We start from the raw sequence: 22,429 nt of genomic DNA, 5'->3' as shown, positions 1-22,429 counted from the left end.
ATTCCAATGGATTTCTAATGAGTTAACTTCCAAACAAAGTAAACAATTTAAATGACATCACCATCAAGAAATCTCCAGAATCAATACCTGTGCTCTAGAGACATCTGAGCAAGCACCACAGATCAATTCCCGTGGGTCATAGTCGTCACCCTGCCCTGCTTCAGCATCACATCGTGCTTCACCACCAAAATAAGCCTACATGAGAGACAAGAATTATTTTTGGAGCTATATTGTATAGCTGTATTAATGTAGGCAAAAAAGTAAGGCTTTCAGCTCCAGTATACAATTAAAACTAAAGATATTGTCACTTAAGTGGACAGATGGTTTTGAGAGTGGAAAAACCTGCAATTGACTTACTCCATTTCTCAAAGGCAGAGAAAGTCTGTTCATCCCCCCTCCGAGCAAAATCCTGAAAGTGTTGACTGCTTTATATAGCCTTCAAGGTGATTGTGTAACTTTTGTGCAGGAATGTCACAAAACCACAGGCTTTGCAAAGCACTGACCTGGCAGATGCTGCCAAATTTTTTTAAAATTGCACTGAAAATTTTGATTCTATGGTTAGTTACATTAATACTCTTGCTTAAATATTGGCATGGCCAAATGTGAAGCTAGGGAACCACCCCTCCCTCCACAGAAGTAGTTGAGCTTTTGATGGGCTGCTACAGGACTCTCTCCAGGCTACAGAAAACTAAACTACAATGAATTCCAATAAAACCAACTATTGATAAGTGACAAAAGAAAGTTATTCTGGTGTTTAAATTATCTGTTGTTGATCTCTACATAATGCGTATTAGATGTTCAACCTCTAATTATGAGTTTTTAAAAAATGAAAGCAGTCTGCCATGAGGTTAAGACCCTAAATTGCTATCTTCAAAAATATTTTAAGATTACCGCATGCAAACAAACAAGTTTTTTTTATGGGTTTATCTTTGCTGCATTAGACTACCAGTTTCTAAGTTTGTCTATATTTATCAAATGTGGACTTTCTCTCCATCCCACTGACTGGCCTCTCATCTCATCTCCCAGTATATTAATATAAGATCATGCATAGTTTTCTGGTTTTTACAGAGCAAAAGATTGTTGATAACATTCATAGAGAAAGATCAAGGCAGAACCATTTTCTGAAAAAGGGACTATTCAGGCACATTGTTTATTCCTACCAAAAAATTGTAATTAAAAAAAGGTCTCAAAATTCATCAGTTGAATATGACTTCTTCAAATGGGAACCTACCTTTTTACACTTGTAGCAAACGTAGTAAGCATATCTATTCATTGCAAATCCAGCAGGATCATTGTAAAAACGAACACCTGGAGTAGTGATGGCATCACTTTTGTGTAAGCCTTCATATTCTAGCCTCATTAAAGCCTTCTTCCTTACATCTTCATAGAGGTCTTTGATAGGATCAAGTAGGTCTTTTAATACTAGATGATTTATTTTGTTCTGGAATTACACAAAAATCTGAAGTTTTTCTCATATTCGTCACTTGTCGAAATCAGTGCCACAAAGGCTAGCCCAGAGTGTGATGGAAATCAACCTGAAGGATTCTCACCTTACATATTGGACATGCCATAAATCCAAAAGTTATTCTTGGGCCAAGCCACTGATTTTCAAGAACTCGTCTACAGCAATGTAGATGGAAAACATGACTACATTCCAACTTAAAAGAGAGCAAAACACATGAATCAATCATATGTTGGGGCAACACAGACCTTAGAGCTTCAAAATATACAACAGATTTCTTCTAGTAAAATTGCATAAAATGATAATTACGTAGAGATCAGTGAATGACACCAGTACAAATAAACATTAAAACCTGAAGTTCTTGGGCTTGTACGCTCTTAATGGTCAGCTAAAAGCGTTGGATTATGTTCCAGGATTTGACACAGTAGCAGAGACATAAGTGAGCTTGTCATATCAGTAGCTGCTAGGCTGAGAGAAGGCGCAGACTTCAACTTGCTCCAAGTAAGAACTGTTTTCACGGCTGAATAACTTGCATTTGTGTAGCATTTTAACGTAATAAAAACATCCTAAGGCATGTATCTCAGGCATTCTCAGATAAAATGTGACACCAAGCCACACATGATGATATTTGGACTGGTGACCAAAAGCTTGGTCAAAGATGTAGGTTTCAAGGAACGTCTGGAAGGAGGAAAAGACGGGGAGGCGGAGAGGTTTAGGGTGGGAATTCCAGAGTTTAGAACACAGACAGCTGAAGGCATGGCTTGTCATTGTTGGACTAATGAAAATTGGGGATGGGCAAGAAGCCTGGATTGGAGGAATGCAGATATCTCTGAAGGTTGTAGGAAGTTACAGACATAAGCAAGGTGAGAACATGGAGGGCTTTGAACATAAAATAAAATACTTTTACAAATCAAGGTGTTGCCAGACTGAGTGAGTGTAGGTTTAGAAGAGCACAGGACTGAATGAATGGGACGTGTTGGGAGTTAGGATATTGCGGCAGCAATGTTGTTGATAAGCTTAAGTATATAACAAGAGTTTTCCACTGAGCTTTTTGAAAAAGGTAAAGTTAATTTGGCAAAATTCTAAGTAGACTGCTATCTATGAAAGAGCTCTTACACAAAACACTGTTTAACAAGGGTTTAAAAAAAAATCAATTTTCATGCGTGAGAGTCTCTAAGTAAGTAAAATTTATTTTAAAATACTTGAATTTTTTTTGTAAATCAGAAATTAACCTCCATAAACGATATGACCTACCTGAACTGCAGGAGCTGCTGAAAGTGCTTCAGTAAAACATATCATACACATATCATCAGCATCTTGCTTAAGACATGTTGTACTTTTGTCACAGCCATGTAAACAAGGTAAACAGTGCTCTTCGCCTTTAACCCCACCACAGGGATGACCGCAGGAATGGGTTTTGCCACAAGCAGTTTTAGCATATTCCTGGTTTCAAAATGATTAAAAGAAACACTCATTACCATGAGAACAAACATTTTGGAAAGAAACAAACTTAAAAATACATCATGTAGCCAATTATTTGAAGCAAGCAGTTTGGATAATCTGTGGCTGACAACATTCTGCACAAGACTCCATTTCACTCACTTGGCAATCTGTATCAGAGCACACACTACCCACTGCTGACAACTCTGTTCCATTTCTTGATCCACAGAAGCGACATGCTTCAGAGCTGCTTGACGTAGGTTTGCCTTAAAGGAAGAAACCAGATTTGGTTGAAGGAAAATATTTGACAACTGCTTCACTAGTTTTTGGCGAAATAAGCAAGTCGTATTTTATATATTTAATTTACATTAATGGAAATGCACTATCCATACTTGTCTGCTTCAAGTATATATATGAGGAAATTACATACTGTAGGTTCAACTGATGGCTTTGATCACACAAACATTCTTGCAATTGATTTATCAGATTGAAACCTACAGAAATTATCAAATTCACAGACACATACTACTAAGCTTACCAGTCAACCCTACTTGAACAGATAACTACCATAGATCATGGCTGGCCAAGCAGGTATTTTTTTCAATGCTGAGCCTTTTCTACCTTTTTTTTTAATAGGAGAAAAAAAAGTATATGTACAAAGTATGCTTTCTCCCATCATTCTTCCTTCAAAAGGTGCAGTCACCTTTGCTCTTCAGACATAGTACAATCTCCAGGAAGTCTTCATTCAATGTAATCGCGCACAACACCATTTCTTGTTAATGGCGCTCTCCAATTAGAACCCTGCATGCCACATTGAGCCTGCGAAAACCAGGTCTTGGATAAGGTGGGGAGTAGGCAATCTTGAAAAAGGTTACAAGCCTCAGACAGACTGTTTCACATATGTTGTTCCGCATATCGTTGTTCCGCATATCGTTGCGCTTTTCAGGAACCAATTAACAACGTTAAACGAAAATTTCCCGAATTGAAAATTCTGCCAATTCACGAAGACACCGAAGATGCAATCCCTTCAAATCTGAATATATGCCTATGATATCTCCCCACTCCACCGGACATGTAGAAATACATCTTCAGTTCTTACAAGAGGAGGCAAAAAAAATACCCAAATTGCAAGTTATTGAAACAGATCAGACATAAAATGGAAAGGCTGGAAGTTATGTGTGGAGACAGCGCTGCATTTAGACAAGAAATACACTGATAATCAGCAATGTAACATTCTTCCTCAATTGTCAACCCCACAAACATTAACATAGAAAAGCACTTGAAACTGAACGAAGGCTGAGTAATCCAGTTTCTTCATGTCTCACAAGGACAGAAGTCAAATCTTTAAGTTAACAATTCTGGAAACAAACCATTCCCTTTCTCTTCACAGAACTGTTGTGAAAAAGGGGGGGTGGATGCAGGAGGTTCCTCTTTTTCCCCTTCCACTGCTGCTCACTGAACTTGGCTCACTTATTCAATATATTAAGCAATATTTTTTGAAATCGTTGACTTGGCTTCAAATCAAGTTTCTGGGAATTAAACCCAGAACTGCAACGAAACTACAATGAAACTCCTGCTATTGCTCATAGCAAACAATTTCCAAAAAACCTTTTCTTGGCAAAGTGGACAGCTAGTATGTGGTTTTGCATTTCCAAGGAAACATTAAAATCCTCATTTGGATTTACTTGCACTGCAGAATACCTTGAGCACCTGTGTTCGGTGCAATCACATCCAATTGCTGCAAAAATCTGCAAAGTGTTCTGGTGAATTACTGGTATGTATTGAAAATCTTGAGGCACTGTGTGAAGAATTCAAATGAACTTCACCCATATCCTTGATAGATCATAACATGCATCTGCAGCATCCCTGGTCATTCAATATATTGTTCCAGGAATATTAATAATTAGTTTTATGGTCTGGAGGTATAGAATCTTTGTAAAAAGGTGACTTTTGTATTTCGTCAGAACTTGCTAGACCACAAATAAAGTCGGGGCAAACAGCATTTCCTACATTCATAAGAGCAACAGGCATCAGCTTTTCCAAAATTGTGATGTGTGTATGAGGGGAAAGGCAAAAGTCAGAGAAAGTGCACTGAGCTATTAAATAACTAGACCAACAAGACAATGAGCGCTAACCACTTCATTTCCAATTAAAGGATTGGTTATGCACCACCATGGTACCAACTCTGAGGTAATTTGTCCTGGTATGCATATCTCACTCTTCTACCACCAGTCCACAATTGGATCTTCAAAGAAGATGGGACAGACCTATGGAGGTTTTGGATCAAATGATTCTTTAAGGGCAATCAACCCTCTCAGTCTCAGGTATGCCCAAGGGTGGCATTATTAACGTCTGCAACACGAGCTTTAAAACTAGCATCTTCACGGAAATCATGGGCTGTTATTGGAATCTAGGCAAGATGGTCATTTATCTGCAAAGTGAAGAATGGCTCTTCAGAAGGCAAATTACCCCTCTGTTTGTAAGGCGGTGACTGCATGAGAATTTGAACTGATAATACCTGGCATCAAATACTCATAATGGTATTAATCATATATTCTCAATTAATTTGGACATTAAAGCAGTTACTTTAACCAGGGTCAAAATTTGCATCTGTAGGGATAAATCAATTATGGAGTCAGTGAATAACCCAAATGGTTTCAAGTTTGGATCCAAGGTCAACTGATGTAGATGTGTACGTGAACTAAGAGAACCACCTACTTAAGAATGTTAGGCAGGTCAGCCTTCACAAGAAATGTTTTGTGCCTCACTACTGACACCTAGATCTGTGTACAGAGGTAAAGATACCTCTCATTTTAGCAGAAAATTATTTCAGCTAACAGTCCCACTTCCCAATGAAAACTGGACCAACAGGCCCAATGGCATTGCTAAGATATTTGAATACCCATAATTTTGGATGCTTCCATGGCACTACCCCAATCACAGTACAATATAACAAGCTTTGAGTGGAGCTTGAATAAAGAAATGTCATGTTGAGCCAGCATTGTCTTTTTGGCTACAACCAACTTGCCAAACACTTCCAAGGCTCCTGGCACAACTACCCGGTACTGTGCATGTAAAATGGTTTTCACAGTCTGGGTCAGCAGACAGCTCACCTCAATGTTTTGCCATCTGTTGCAAGGACTTTTGCAGTTACAATGCACTGTAAGGCTGGTGTATATAGTGTCAAAAGTACAGGCAGCTGCTATCTAAAACATTTACTCTTGTATACCTGCACTGTAATATTAACGCATGGAAACTGTGATACTGAGTGGTACAGAACCTTGCAAGCTTAGCACAATTTTGAATATTGACAGATAATTGAAACCAAAACACGAGAAAGAATAATGCAAATATAATAATAGATATAATTAGCTTAAGTGTTAGGTCTTCAATTCTCACCTGTGTGTTCCCTGAACTCGACCATTGCTTTCATGGTTTTTGAGTCTGCAAGTGCCATAAGCCAGAAGAGTTTGGTTCTTCCACAACCTTCATGAAGATCCACTTTAATTGCTTCTTCCTCCTCTTTGAACACCTTTAATTTTCACAAAATTGAAAATCATATTATTTCAAGGGGAATGTTGGTGGAATAACTTGTCATACATGGAAAGGTTTTTCTTAAAAATGAACGTTACTTTTATTAGCATCTTAGAAGAGGATCCACCCCACCAACCCCAAGTTAATGTTTTTTCATTTTATTACATATGTTGAAACAGATTGAAAGTGGCGACAAGAGAAGAAAAGAGAACTGTGTGTTATGGGGAGCAGACTGAGGCTCATAATGTTAACATTAAAATAAACTTATGAATTGTTTTCAAATGCCATTCAGTTTGCTTCTAACGTGTGCGCCCAAAGTTATTGAGGTTTAAAATTGCAGAAGAACTTTAACTGCCTTGCGTAACCAAGTGTAAATAATTTGACTCAAACTTTTGCTCATGTTGAGCTAATGTAATTCTGCTCCTGCACATAGCAAGTTATTGGAATGAAAAAGTTCCACCACTGCTACTCCACTTTCAGGAACAGAATCAGGAATTTGTTCAAAACATTCTACATTGGTGATATAGCCTTTCTGAAATGGTCATTTTTTTTGCTCATAACAGAGGGCAGCTAACTAAGAACATGACATTTGCAGAAATGTTTCACTAACTGAATAAGAAATACTTCACTAACAGTTTATTTTTCATACACTGAATTTAGCACTTCACGAAAGATAATTATTTCACTTCCTAGTTTCCCCTTCTCTTTTCTCCACCAGTTCTTGCCCAAGATGGAGCAGTTTTTTTTTTGTAAATTGTGCAGTTGAGTAACTTAGAGATCTAAAGGCAGGGTTCCTATCATTAAGTTTTTTACGAGAGCGCAAAACATTGTTTCAAAACAGTTCTAAAATTGGTTAAATATTCTACAAAAATACTTTTAACTGAATCCTTGCCTGTCTTTGATGCGTTCTTGTCCTTCTGTGGAGATGGAGGAAACGGTCACAGTCTGTGCAAAGATTCCCACACACATTGCAATGGATAATTGCCGGAGTCTCCCCATCATCATGGTTGTCACACATAGGCTAAGAAAAAAAAGACTATTAACTTGGTCACCAATGAAGAAAAATAACACAGAAGGTAGTGTGTTTGGTTAAGCGCACTCTTCTGATGGTTTGAAGAAATCACAATAAGATGCAACAGAATAGAATGTTACATTGCACAGGCAGGATTTATTGGCTGATCCTCGCAAAAAAAAAAAACGATACTGTAGCTTCTAAAATATTAAATTTACTCTGGCAAAATAAGATTTAGCTATCCAATAAGGTTTATTTTTAAGCTCGATGCCTATTTTCCACATAAATTAAATTTCAAGATATTCTTTAAACAGGAGTCAAGATAAAATGTTTGCTTTTATTTGATTGTTCCATTTCTGCAAAATATAAGATTAACTTTTAACTGGATATCATGTAATTTAAAGACCAGGAATCTTCCTGATCTTCCAAATAAAGAAATATAGTCACAGGTATTTAACTGAGCAGTTATGAACTATTATCTGGCTTCATTCCTTAATGGGAAAAGTAAATACTTTTAGTATAGAGCTGTCTTAAGCTATAGAATATCAAACACATTAACTCCTCCCTCAAGTCACCTGTTATTTTGCACCTCCCATTGGATGAGGGAGCTGATTTGAATACACATACAGTGGAGAATGCAGAGAACACAGTAAAAAGCGATCATGTTGGAGATCAACATGAATGGAAATCCAGATACGGCCAAACTAGGGAAGTTTTTTTTTGTCAGTGATGGAAAGCAAAACAAATATGGAAAGTCAAGATACTCTGTATGAAATCTTTACCCAATTTTTCAGTGGTAGAGGAAGGACTGAAGTATTTTATACTGAAAGTGTTCATCCCTACTCTGTAACATCTTTCTTCAAGCTAGCAGTACAAGTACAAATATAGGAACATAAGAACACAGGGCTTAGGAGCAGGAGTAGGCCATTCAGCCCTTTGAGCCTGCTCCACTATTTAATATCATGACTGATCTGCTTGTCTCGATTCCACTTTCCTGTCTGCCCTGCATAACCCTTGTCTACCAAAAATTTGTCTAACTCTGCCTTGAATAAATTCAATGGCCTAGCCTCCACTGCTCTCTGGGGAACAGAATTCCACGTACTAATGACGCTCTTAAGAGAAAAAAATTCTCTTCATCTCAGTCTGTAAATGGAGACCTCGTATTCTTAAAATGTGTCCCCTATTTCTCCCCCACATGTGGAAACATCCTCCCACTATCTACCCTATCAAGACCCCCAGGATCTTATTTGTTTCAAAAAGATTGTGTCTCATTCTTCTAAACTCCAATGGGTATAGGCCCAACCTGTCCAACCTTTCTTTATAGGATAAGCCCTGCGTTCCAGGAATGAGCTGAATGAACCTTCCCCATACTGTTTCTAACGTAATTATATATTTTTTTCAAATAAGGAGATCAAACAGTACACAGCATTCCAGATGTGGTCTCACCAACACCCTGTACAGCTGCAGTAAAACTTCCCTAATTTTAGATTCCATTCCCCATGCAATAAACATTGATATTCCATTTGCCTTCTTAATCACTTGCTGTACCTGTGTACGAACTTTTTGTGATGCATGTGCCAGGACACCCAGATCCCGGTGTGCCACTGAGTTCTGCAATCTCTCTCCATTTAGATAGTATAACGCTTTTCCATTCTTACTGCCAAAGTGGGCAGGTTCACATTTTCCCACATTCCATCTGTCAAATTTTTGCCCAGTCACTTTACGTGTTTATATCCCTTTGTAGATTCTCGAGCTCTTCTTGACAACTTACTTCCCTTTCTATCTTGGTGTCATCGGCAAACTTAGCTACCATACATTCAGTCCCTTCATCCAAATCATTGCTATAGATTGTAAATAGTTGAGGCCCCAGCACTGATCCCTGTGGCACTCTACTAGTTACAGTTTAGAGATTAATGGTAAGCTGAATCAATATTCATAAAGAGTTGAAAGCATGACTGAGGCAACTTTCTTTGTATTATTCCCTTTTCCAGCTAATTTGCAGTTCTTTTGCCATGGAACTACACACTTATTTGCATAAACAAACCTTTTCTACTATACACGAACTGGAAGCCCCCTTCACCCTTGATCATAATACTTAGGGGGAAATTTTGTACATCAACAAGAGTATGGAGTACATTGTTAAAATAACCCAACATTTGGGAAGCAGCCATTAATAATAGCAAGATGCTAATGGCAAAAATGCAATGTCTTCCCTTTGATCAAAGGAGGTGTTTGAAGGTGAACCTAGCCTCCTCAGACCTACATTCATTTGGTTTGATTATATTCAACATTCAACTAGCTTTAATAGCTTCTCTGCATTGGCTGGACACACTTAGTATTAAGTCTACTGAGACTCCTAAGTCGCCTCCCCAGTTATTTCAACACCAATCATGTAATGGATGCATTGCTTATTTTTCTGTTTTCAGTAATGTTTGTATTAAGTTCTGTCTGTCACAGATCTACACAAATATTGATACTGCCTAATTTGCACTGGAATTTTTGACCTACTTTCTCCAATTCCAATCCTCCTCTCAGTTTGGTATCATTAAGTACACATGTGCCCAGCTCCATTATGCAAACAGTGGTTATCCTAATATATTAACAATCCCTTCTCTTACCATTTGTTTTTGCTGGCCATCCTTCCCCATCCATCTGCCAGAGGAAAGCCTATCAACATGGTCTTGATCCAGCACACACAAAGAAGCCAGAGCTAGCCATAGCTGTGGAGCAAAAAGTTAAGCAGAGAGAATTAGGATCTTATGTAACTTCCAAGTACATTCACTTTTGTTAAATCATTTTATTCTGTTTCAAATATACTTTACATATAAAGCAACTGATCCATTACCCTTGTTGTTGTAGTACATTGAATAGGCACTCTGTATTCTTCCTCCATTTTTGTTAGGGCAATAATTGTTTCAGCAATAGCATTTTTTGTGACACGAGACCAGGCTTCTGATAGATGCCCCTAAAAAAATGTAATTCTACAAGTCAAACCATGTCACCCAAACACAAGATAATTCACAGAAAGTGGATGCAAATATCTTCTTACTGGATATTAAAATCTTTATATTGTAATTTTTCCCATTAGGTATTCAGAATCTTCCACTTCGGCAGTAAGTAACTTAGTCAGATTATTTCTTAATGAGGCCAGCTAAAATGCTCAGTAGCCTATCTCATATCCGTCAAATATGGTGTCCATAAGCATCTCGCTCTCAAAACTAAATATCAAAAACCCAGAGCAAATTAAACTCTTAATTTTCTGATGCTAAAAGACATTGGCCCAAATCTTCTCGTCTTTGGATTGTCGGAGACCGGATGTACGACCCAAGATGCATGTTTGGACTCTGTGGAATCCTGACACGCTAATGTCCGTGGCAACTGTCTGGGAGGTTTCAACTTCTGGTGTGCTATTCCCTGCTCCCCAGGTCCTCCCTGAATGTCTCAAACTTTGAGTTAGAGTCAGAGACTTCACACAGTTCTGATAAACTTACCTGAACAGTTACCCAAGAAACGTTAGGCAGAAAAAATCCTAGTCGAAATCCTGGGTAATATCACAACTGACTCTCCCCACCCCAAACACTCACACTGAATGAACCCGACTATCCCCCATGACCACCCGACCCAACTACCCCCATCACCACTCCCTGAACCCTGGACCACCTCTCCCAACCCTGTTACCTGCCCCCGACCACACGAGTACCACCTGACCTGACAAGCCCTCCTGAACCGACGACCACGCACCTTACCACTCCAACTCATTTACTCATTCATCCGCTAACATTCAAATGGACATTTAAACTTTACATATGGCAGGTGGTATCATAAGAGGGCGTGTCCTGTCTCCCCCCCACTCTACAATATTGTGACAGGGCTCTTGGAGGGACACTATGTTCTGCATTTCTGTAAAGTTGGGTTTGGGAGACTCGGCAAGAAATGGAGAGCACGGTCGAGGTGGGGGTAAGTTCGAGCGGAGGGGCAATCCGACAATGATTGCTGCTCCCGAAAAGAACTGGGCTAGTGCGAATTAAAGGAACAAAAAGTCTTAAGAAATTACAGCAAAGGGCAATATAGACTAACCAGTGCAAAAATCCAACATATAAAATTAGATTCACTTTTATCTTCCTATATTTAAAGCATTTAGGCTTGCCAACATACAAAACTGCTCTATTATGGATAATATTTAGTGTTTTAATGAAGTAGCAATGCTAGATGATTACAACTTACTGCTGCCATGTCCTTTATTAGTTTAATTATTATTTCTGAAATTTGTGGGGGAGTGGAGCCTTTCATCCACCAGTGGCTTTCACCACGTCGAATGGAGCTGTAGAAAGACCAATAAATCATTAGAAAAATTGTTATGTCATTTCATTTGCAAGCCATTTTAAAAATGTTTTGCAATTAATATACAAATGAGTATTTCAACTCCTTCAGTTATCAGAAAACTGATGATATTTAGCCATGCCAAGCATTCGCTTGAATGAAAAATAGATTACCTGCTGAAGGTGTAATATTCCTTTCAAAAACACCATATTCATAAATGCTACATAAACATTACTATGGAAGGAGCAACACACCTGAATTATTTTAACAGCTTTTTACAATGTATGAAGTCCCTCGTAACTTAGCAGGCTAATCTTCAATCTTTGTCCCAGCTCTGATCAGATACACAAGATAAACTTTGTAAAGCCAAGCTAACCTACATGAAAGCTCAAATTAAAGACAGCCCTGAACTATACTGGATTGCTAATATCTACATAATTAGCAGTTGGAATTAAGGGCAAGAGATAAGCTAGAAGGCTGAATGCTACGAGCAATGGGAACTTTTGCTGTATTTTGGTTCACCAGACAAGGAATACAGAAGACAACTCTAGCGTTCCTACCACAGCTTGGGTAAGGTAAGCTACATCAAATCTGGGACCGTCTGGCTTTTGTGGCTTAATAACAGATTGCCTTTACATGGGAGCCATGCAGGTGTTCTAACCAGTAGCCTATATATTGATTGTGGAGAAGAGCTGGTGATCAAATTAACAATTCTGCCTAACGTGTGGAAAATGCAGGTTAGAGAACTTGCTTCAAATATGTATCAGTATGACAGGCAAAAAGGGACCTGAAACTTTCGAACAAGACATGAAATTGCTCTATTACATGGATTCCATTTAGAACTTTGACAGCACCTCCTGAACCCGAGTCCTCTACCATATAGAAGGCCAAGGGCAGCTGGCAAATGGGAAGACCTTCACCCCCATGCTCCCCTCCAAATCTCACAGCATCCTAACTTGGATATGGATCACCCTTCCTTTCATCTTTGCTGGGTCAAAATCCTGGAACTGCCTCCCTAACAGCACTGTAGGTGTACCTACACCACATGGACTGCAGCAGTTGAAGGTGGTGGATCACCACCATCTTCTCCAGGGCAATTAGGGATGTGCAATAATTGCTGGCCTTACCAGCAATGCCCATATCCTGTGGCTGAATATAGAAAGGAAAGCATTTTCTGAGATCAGAAGTTCATCAGCGAGTGTCTTATGAAAATTTCCAGTTTACCAGAGGTAACACTGTTGCAACAGAATGTACAATGCATAATATTACTGGACTGACATAGCTAACAATTTATCAATAAAATCTAATCATTTATATTTTCTGGCAACAATCACTGATTATGGAGCAGAGTAAAAATTCCATCTGAACTAATTTTCCAATATGTTCCAATTTATGCAAATAGCGTGTTCATAATTTTCTACAATAACAAGTTGGGGTCAAAAATACAATCATTTTAGTGTTAAAACAAGTAGAATATTAATGTCATTTTTAGTTCTATTCAGAATGAAGTACAACTTAGAAGAGTCATTCTTACCCAGAGTTGAAGACTGAAGGTAATGTAACGGTGGTTACACCCTTCCCAGCAACTGTGCCAGGAAAACTACTCCCTTTGGCTTTTAGCTGCACAGTGAGGGCTTTGGAAATGCATCCCAAGAACATGTCCAAAATTCCCAATTTATTCCAATCTCCTTTCTCTGTGGAGTGAATGATGTCACTGATGTCCGCCGGTGGAAGAGATTTTACACCTATTATACTGGCAAGACGCACTGGTGTTACCTCTGGCAAAACACGGCGCAGTAGAGATGTCACCTGCAAACAGGAAAGTTTGAATTCCAGATGGCTGCTAAATCTATTGCTTCAATAGAACATATAATCAAAAAGAAGAAACCTAGGCATGGCTGGTGCTTAAAATTAGAAAAAAATTGTAACAGATATATTTTTGTTTTAGTGAAGTTTAAATTGATAAAATAAAACTGACACCGACCTGTCTTTGAACCCTCGGTGAAGCAGTATGCAGCAAAGAGAAGAGGTCTTGCAGTAAGGTGAGCTGCTGGGCCAAATATTGTCTTCCTACGTTGGAGCCACTCAAAGCAAGTACCATAGAGAGCAGTTCAAAACAGTATGCATCTGAAGAAGCATCCTCATCACTTGGTTGAGAATTTGCATTTTCTTTGCTGGATATGGCATGTTCCCATTCTTCTCGCACCCGTGTGGCTTCCATGCGAATGGCTTGAACTATGTGTGCACACACCTGTTTAGAGAGGTAATCAGAAGATTTCAAAGATTGGATCAAATATAAAGCTGGAGGGGAATTAGACAGGTTGGATGAGTTAGCAAAAATGTGGCAGATGGAATATAATGGCGAAGTGTGGAGTTATTCGCTTTGGTAGGAAAATAGAAAAGTATATTATTTAAATGGTGAAAGATTGGCGAATATTGGTATTCAGGAGCACTTGAGTGTCCTTGTACAGGAACCCCAGAAAGTTTAAAATGCAGGTACAGCAAGCAATTAGGAAGACAAAAGGCATGTTATACTCCCATCCCTTTGTAATAAAGGACAAGAATAGCAAAGTATTACTTCTGTTATATACGGTCTTGGTGAGACCACACCAGGAGGACAGTGTAAAGTTTTGGTCTCCTCACCTAAGAAAGGATACCTTTGCCTTAGAGGGAGTGTAACGAATCACTAGACTGATTCCTGGGATGAGCGGATTGCCCTATGAGGACAGGTTCCTGGTAATTCAAGAAAGACTTGAACATATTCCTTTTGTTTGCAGAGAATGGGTGCCTGCATACGAATGTATGTCATATACAATCATACGCAATGACCCATTTTCTGCAAATAAATGGAATAAGTTCAAGCTTTTTTTTGAATTACCAGGAAGCTTGGGAAGCCTATATCTCTTTTGCTTTCTCTATGGTAATGCCTCAGCCAGAGTCGAATTTCCAACCAATCAGTACCTTTATCTCCTCTAGTTTAAATTGTGATCATTTGAAATTTGGCATTTTTGCATCTCTCTCGAGTGCAAGACGAATAGCTTCAGCAACATGTCTCTCTTCTCAGCAATATAGATTTCTTTACTCAAAGGGTTGTGAATCGTTGGAATGCCCTATCACAGAATCTTTACAGTGCAGGAGATAGCCATTCAGCCCATTGAGTCTCCACTGGTTCTCCGAAAGAGCATTTCACCCAGTCCCACTCCCCTACCTTATCCCCATAACCTTGCACATAATTTATTCTCAGGTAGAAATCCAATTCCCTTTTGAATACCTTGATCGAACCTGCCTCCACCACGCTTTCAGGAAGTTCGTCCCAGACTCCAATCGTCCTCTGGGTGAAAAAACTTTTCCTCACATCATATTCACTCCTTTTGCCAACTATTTTGAATCTGTGTCCTCTAGTTCTCGATGCTCTCTTGAATGGGAACAGTTTCTCACTATTTACCCTGTCCATGCCCCTCAGGATCTTGAATACCTCTAACAAGTCTCTTCTTAGCCTTCTTGTTAAGGAAAAGAGACCCAACCTCTCCAATCTATCCTCATAGCTACAATTGTTTATCTCTGGAATCATTCTTGTGAATATTCTCTGTACTCTCTCCAACGCCTTCACATCTTCAAGTATGGAGCCCAGAACTGGGCACAGTACTCCAGATGAGGCCTAACTAGTGTCTTATACAAGTTCAAAATGACCTCCTTACTCTTCTACTCAATGCCCCTATTAATAAAGCCTAAGATACTGTATGCTTTATTAACTGCTCTCTCAACATGCCCTGCCATCTTCAATGGCCTATGTACATATACACCGAGGTCCCTCTGTTCCTGCACCTTCCTTAGTCTTTCCCTTTATTTTATACTGTCTCACCATATTCTTCCTGCCAAAATGAATCACCTCACACTTCTCTGCACTGATCTTCATCTGTCACCTGTCTGCCCAATCCACCAACATGTCTGTCCTTTGAAGTTCAAGACTATCCTCATCACAGTTGACAACATTTACATCACCCTCAGAGAGCGGAGATGTTCAGTTGTTGAGCATATTCAAGACAGAGTTTTTGAATACAGGGATGGTGCAGTTAGTTAAGATCAAAAGTAGCCACAATATTGTTGAATGGCGGAACAGGCCGAATGGTCTACTCTTGCTCCTACTTGTTATTTTAGGTTCTGATATTCTGAAATCATGAAGAAGTTTGATTCTAAAAGGAGTGGGTGGAATTGAACATAATTAATCCATTTTCTGATTAGGTGGCTGTGAAGTGCTTTGGGGCATTTTTCTATGTTAATGGTGCTATATAAATGCAAGCATTGTTGCTGGGGAAACTATATAGCTTATGGCCCTGGGAAGGATTCTGACATGAATAGCACAGGCTTCTGTGATTACCCCTGTTCTGATTAACAGGGAGCACTAATCATCAGTGCAGCAGCTTAAATATTCACTGTTCTTCAGTGTTTCCCATATGTTAGGTTGTGAATATAGCAGCATTGGAAAGTTTCAAGTCAATGGCTCTGCTTCAAACCTATGATCAGGATGACTGGAGCTGTGTGTTTTAATTTCCCAACAGAATAAAGTCCACCCGAATCACAAACTCACTCTAGTTCCTTTACTGGGAAAGTGATATATGCAGGTTACCCAGACTTTATTAAAACCTGAGCCAGAACGTAAGAGGGTGTCTAGGCCTTAAACTAAAAGTTGCAAATATTATCTTTTAATTAGAGTTGAAAGTAAGGCAAGGTTAGCCCATGTTCTCTGGGGGGTTTTGCTGCAACCACCGTCACCTTAGCTGATCCATGTCGGACATTACTTTGTATCCAGATTTTAACTGTGTGCTGCATGCAAGCTTTACTCAATATAAGGCTATTTTTTCTCCTGACTGCAGAAAATCAGGTTCTTTTGAAGGACAACTGAACCGCTTACTTTGACATCAATATGTCAAGAGAAAGACTTCAATTCCTAGTACAGGGAGCCAAGGACACCCCAATACCGACCTGTACCCGAATGGCTAGCCCCCTTGGATTGAAAATATTTTTATACTTGATTGTATGAAATAATCAAACACAAAGGTATTGTCCTGTAAACTGAGTCATTCATTCTCGCACTTGAAGCGCAGTCAGCTCAAGTAGATAGGAAGATGAATGATATGCTAACTTCCAACAACTTCATGATAAGAGATGAATAATTACTGCAATTTAGCTTGGAATTTTCTCTGCCTGTTCAATTACAGCACAATGCTGAGCAACTACTAAGCAATGGGCTATTAACGGAGGAAATAACAGCTTGAAGTAGGTTGCAAATAAATAACTGTGAAACAATGTAATATGTAAAACGTCTCTTGCATGAGAAATACAAAGAGTATTCATATCAAACCTGCTTCTGGAGATTGGTTAGCTTGCTTCTGCTAAATATGATTCCAACCATGTGTTCCTTCAAATCAGCATCAGATGCCTTCATCAAAACAAGAGAAATATAATCATTTTAAGCAAGAATGGTAGTTATTTAAAATAAATATATACTAAGTGGATAGCTCTTATATGTTTGTACCTTTTCTTCTCCCTCTGGTGAAGACAAAATAGTCTTATCTTCTTGTTCAGGTGTAGGTTCTGCATCACCACAAATCAGTTTGCCAAACACCTGTAACAATTTTACAAAGTCAGCCACATTTCAAAAGGCTTCATTTATTCAATTAATTTTATCAAATGAAGAAACTCAGAATTTAGAAAATAACTTCATCCCAATTATAGAAATAACCTTAAAACCACAGACAACATACCTTCACCAGGGCGAGGCTAGGGTTTGGAAACTATAGTTATGATTAAAAACAGGAACATTGGAGTAGAAAAGGACAAGTGAGATTCAATAGATTTAAAATTATGAAGGATTGAGATTGGCAAAGTAGGGTAAGACAATTTCTTTTGTTTGCATAATTAGACAAGAATTAACACCGAGCCAAAGAAGAAGTCATATAAATGCCCGAGGTAGGTTTTAAGGAGCGTCTTAAAAATGAGTGGTGGTGAATCAGGGTTAAGAGAAGCAATGCAGGGCCAAGGCAGCTAAAAACAAGGGAGCCAATGGTGAGGTGAGGGAAACAGGGGGGGGGTGGAAAATGCACTAAAATGCCAGAATTGGAAGAGTGCAGAGATCTCAGAGGGCTTTAGAGAAATTGCAGGGGGTTCGGGGGAGAACTAGGAGACCACCTAAGTCAGCGAGCACAAGGGTGGTAGATGAACAGGAGTTGGAGCCAGAAAAGCTCTGGAATGTCATGTCTGGTCATAGTTACAATAGAGTTCAGTTGTATACAAACACCATAGGAATATAGGAACAAGAGTATGCCCCCTCCAGCTTGTTCCACCATTCAATGAGATCATAGCTGATCTGCGGCCTAAATCCTTATACCCGCCTTTACTCACATATCGCTTAATAGCTTTGGATGAAAAAAAGTTATTAATCTCAATTAGAAAATAAATAATTTATCTAGCTTCAATTGTCATTTGTGGACAGGAGTTCCAAACTTCTAACATCCAAACATCCTGTGTTTAGAAGCGTTTCCTAGCTTCACGTCCGAAAGGTCTAACTCTAATTTTTGCATTATACCCCCGCTTCCCCAACCAACAAAAATAGTTTCTCTCTATCTATCCTATTTGCTCCCCTTAATATTGAAAGCTTTGATCAAATTACCTGTAATCTTCTAAATTCCAAGGACTACAACCCTAGTTTGTGTAAATTATCCTTGTAATTTAACCTTTGGAGTTCAGATATCATTTCTGGTAAACCTGCACTGCACTCCCTCAAAAGCCAATATATCCTTCCGATGGTATGGTGCCCAGAACTGCTCTCAGTACTCCAAGCGCACTCTTACCAGGGCTTAGTACAGATGGAGCAGGACTTCCACCCCCTTTTATTCTGCAGAATGCCATTAGCCATTCTGGTCATTTTGTGCATCAGTTCACGACAGTTTCATGATATGTGCCCAGACTCTCAAGTCTTTTTGCACTTCAGATATTTTACTTCAGTTATACTGCAAATGAGAAGTTCTAATAATCCATACATTCTTGTGAGTTGAAAAATATCAAACTTCTGACTTGGCAGATAAGTCACATTTCGCACATTATGACACCAGGGATGTGTATTTTGACAGTGGTCAATGAAAGACATGATTCCAAAGACAAAAAAAATTACAATGTACCTGTGATGTAATAAGTCGGAAAACTCTAAGGGTCTCTGCTTCGCAGTTCTTCTGCTGAGCAACACTTGCTGATATCTGTCCACCAATTTTGATGCTTTCACTTTCTTTCCATCCTAAAACCTTGACTTGTCGGACTCTTAGTGTGTTCTCAGGACCCTTCAGTTCTATTTTAATAATATGATTGTCTCCTCCAGGAAGTTCACTGGTTACCCATCCCATATGCCTGGAATCCATGTCAGTCTAAGAGCAGGAGAAAGTAAAGAAAGTACACTCATGTCTTTTCTTGAAAGAGAATCTGGTAAATAGAGTCAAGAGCAAAATCAGTTTTTAAACTAGTGGGGATATTCGCTGATGATTGCACAATATTCAGCACCATTCTCAACTCCTCAGATACTGAAGCAGTCCATGTTCAAATGCTGTAAGACCTGGACAATATCCAGGCTTGGGCTGACAAGTGGCAAGTAACATTCACGCCACACAAATGCCAGGCAAATGACCACCTCCAACAAGAGAATATCTAATCATCACTCCTTTACGTTCAATGGCATTACCATCACTGAATCCCCCACTATCAACATCCTTGGGAGTTACCATTGACCAGGAACTGAACTGGGCTAGCCATATGAATACTGTGGCTGCAAGAGCAGGTCAGGGGCTAGGAATCCTGCGACGAGTAACTCACCTCCTGACTCCCCAAAGCCTGTTCACCATCTACAAGGTACAAGTCAGGATTGTGATGGAATACTCCCCACTTGCCTGGATGAGCGCAGCTCCCACAACGCTCAAGAAGCCGGACGCCATCCAGGACAAAGCAGCCCGCTTGCTTGGCACCACATCCACAAACATTCCCTCCCTCCAACACCGATGCACAGTAGTAGTGTGTACCATCTACAAGATGCACTGCAGGAATTCACCAAGGCTCCTTCAACAGCACCTTCCAGACCCATGACCACTACCATCTACAAAGACAAGGGCAGCAGATAGATGGGAACACCATCATCTGGAAGTTCCCCTGCAAGTCATACACCATCCTGACTTGGAAATATATTGCCATTCCTTCACGGTCGCTGTGTCAAAGTCCTGGAACTCCCTCCCTAACAGCACGGTGGGTGTACCTACACCACATGGACTGCAGCAGTTCAATGCGGCAGCTCACCACCACCTTCTCAAGGGCAACTAGAGATGAGCAATTAATGTTGCCCCAGCCAGCGAAGCCCACATCCCATGAACGAATAAAAAAAGAACTTGGCTTTATTGAAATAAAAGGGCCGAAATGTGCCTCTGTCAGACAAGCATGAAGATTTAAGACAGGAAAAAGAAAAGGTTATTCAGCTCATAAGGTTCTTTCCACAGTTCACACATGGCTATATCATCAAGAAATCCCTCCCCTTCAACTCAACATCTCTTTACTGTCTGTCATGGGAATCAAATGGATCTACAAGCATTTCTGTAGCATCAATACCTGTTTTCACCACAGATTTGGCCCTGGTACTTTTGACTATATTACTGTATTAGCTAAGGGAGAGGTAGTGGCATAGTGGTATTGTCACTGGGCTAGTAATCCAGAGACCCAGGGTAATGCTCTGGGGGCCTGGGTTCAAATTCCACCATCTGCTGTGGTGGAATTTGAATTCAATAAAAACCTGGAATTAAAAAAGTCTAATGACGACCATGAAACCTTTGTCGATTGCCATGAAAACCCATCTGGTTCACTAATGTCCTTTAATCTGCTGTCAATGTGGTTGACTAACCTACACCACATGGACTGCAGTGGTTCAACAAGGCTCACCACCACCTTCTCAACGGGCAATAAATGTTGGCCTAGCCAGTGATGCCCACATCCCATGAATTAATTTTTTAAAAATTGGCTGAATGAACCAAGGTACTGAAGAATGGCTATGAAGCATAAGCAATTTAAGATTGCTTGCGGAAAAGAAATTAAAGAACATTTACAATGGCATGGTTCATACAACAAGGGGAAGGGGAGAGAATAAAACATACTGTAATGAAAAAAGCTTTGCTTCCAAGAAGAACAATTTCTTCAAATTCTTACTTGTTTAATTCTGCTTAGGTCTTCGGTTGTTTTTCCAGAAAAGAAAGTCATTGAAGATACCTTGTTCTGTATTGAGGGATAAAGTGCATTTCTAGAGTAAACATATGATATCAACACTTCACTTAACAAGCACATGCATCATAATTTATGAATTCTAACTACGAACTTCTGCCCCAACCTTCCATCGCCTACAGTTTAAGCTTTTCATCAGATCTTTCCACAAAGGTTACTAAAGCAAACTGCTAAATTTGTTTTAAATTAAAAGATGCAAAAGTTAAGCTTAAAATAATTAGCAAAAAGCTGGGGTTGGTGGCAGGTGGAACATGAGAGTTTCTTTCCCCCTCAGTGAGTTGTGATCTGGAATGCACTGCCAGCTGGTGAAAGCAGATCGATAGTAACTTACAAAAGGTAATTATATCTATACTTAAAAGGAAAGAAAATGCAGACCTATGGCGAAAGAGGAAGTGCGACTGATAGCTCCTTCAGAGAGCTGGCACAGGTGTAATGGGCAGAATGGCCTCCTGTTGTGCTGAAAGAGACCTGAAAACACAGAGGGTACTAATTCTGCTGTATATATATCTCTGTGCTGGGTCTTTTGTTTACCCAAGACCTACAATCCCTTATAATTCATGCGCAAATTGCCATTTTAGTTCATGAGCTTGCCTGTAGAAATCCTTTATTTGGAGTAGCACTAAGTATTGAGAAGATAGAACTTTAAACCAAAGACAAACATTTGTAATTCTTACCCCCAAGTCTCGAGAGTTGTCCACGTGAACAGATACATAACGAGCACAAATTCCTTTAATGCAATTTATAGTTATGCTCTTGGTTTTATTCTTGTCTTCATCTCCCGACTCCCAGAAGGTTTCTGTGGACCCATCTGTCAGGCTACCAATCATAGCTGGTCTACTGGATGTCTTAATATCTACAATCCCGGTGAGGTCTCTCAAGCATGTTACTGTACAAAGCTCTTGCTGTGAAAGGGGGAAAAGCAAACAGATAATTTTTCCTTCTATGGGGCATAACATGCAACAAGAATAACAATCAGCTTCAAGTCGTGTAGCTAAAATGCACCAACTTTGTTTGACAAGGTCACATGGAGGGCGACAGGGAAGATGCGAAAAAATGAAGGATCAGTGTATGAAACAAGTTGCCAATACAAATATACTATATTACCTAACCTAGGTATTGTCTTCCTCATACGTTAAAAAGCATTCAATCTCCGCAAAGAAATGAACAGTTCATCAACCAAATGAACAAAAAAAGCTACATCAGGACGGAGTACCTCTGGGAATTTGAAATCTTACAGGGGTCGTGGCAGTCATTTGATCTTCCCAATGCATACTTTGTGCGAAACTCATTGTGGAAGCCAATCTCAGTTTAAATGAAATAGCTGATATATTGAGATGTTACACGGGACTTAAGTGTAG

At 39.4% G+C, this 22,429-nt stretch overlaps 1 protein-coding gene across 2 annotated transcripts in view; it reads right to left on the bottom strand.

The window, feature by feature from the left end:
* Positions 1 to 22,429, bottom strand: part of mycbp2 (MYC binding protein 2) — a 191,023-nt gene that overhangs the window by 2,304 nt on the left and 166,290 nt on the right. For both annotated transcript variants that reach the window (XM_078545962.1, XM_078545963.1), the window contains 17 exons: positions 21,746 to 21,973; positions 21,000 to 21,065; positions 18,947 to 19,186; positions 17,305 to 17,394; positions 17,131 to 17,208; positions 13,753 to 14,019; positions 13,303 to 13,577; positions 11,673 to 11,769; positions 10,294 to 10,413; positions 10,067 to 10,168; positions 7,329 to 7,457; positions 6,302 to 6,434; positions 3,065 to 3,168; positions 2,717 to 2,905; positions 1,551 to 1,658; positions 1,232 to 1,441; positions 88 to 195 (listed from right to left, as the gene is read on the bottom strand). In XM_078545962.1, the coding sequence (XP_078402088.1) occupies positions 88 to 195; positions 1,232 to 1,441; positions 1,551 to 1,658; positions 2,717 to 2,905; positions 3,065 to 3,168; positions 6,302 to 6,434; positions 7,329 to 7,457; positions 10,067 to 10,168; positions 10,294 to 10,413; positions 11,673 to 11,769; positions 13,303 to 13,577; positions 13,753 to 14,019; positions 17,131 to 17,208; positions 17,305 to 17,394; positions 18,947 to 19,186; positions 21,000 to 21,065; positions 21,746 to 21,973 (2,544 nt within the window). The remainder of the gene's footprint in view (positions 1 to 87; positions 196 to 1,231; positions 1,442 to 1,550; positions 1,659 to 2,716; positions 2,906 to 3,064; positions 3,169 to 6,301; positions 6,435 to 7,328; positions 7,458 to 10,066; positions 10,169 to 10,293; positions 10,414 to 11,672; positions 11,770 to 13,302; positions 13,578 to 13,752; positions 14,020 to 17,130; positions 17,209 to 17,304; positions 17,395 to 18,946; positions 19,187 to 20,999; positions 21,066 to 21,745; positions 21,974 to 22,429) is intronic.

Source organism: Cetorhinus maximus, chromosome 7 (genome assembly GCF_964194155.1).
Source record: "Cetorhinus maximus chromosome 7, sCetMax3.hap1.1, whole genome shotgun sequence".
Classification (NCBI taxonomy): Eukaryota; Metazoa; Chordata; class Chondrichthyes; order Lamniformes; family Cetorhinidae; genus Cetorhinus; species Cetorhinus maximus.
The sequence above is the reverse complement of the archived record's forward strand: the minus strand, read 5'-3'. Positions and strand labels throughout refer to the sequence as shown.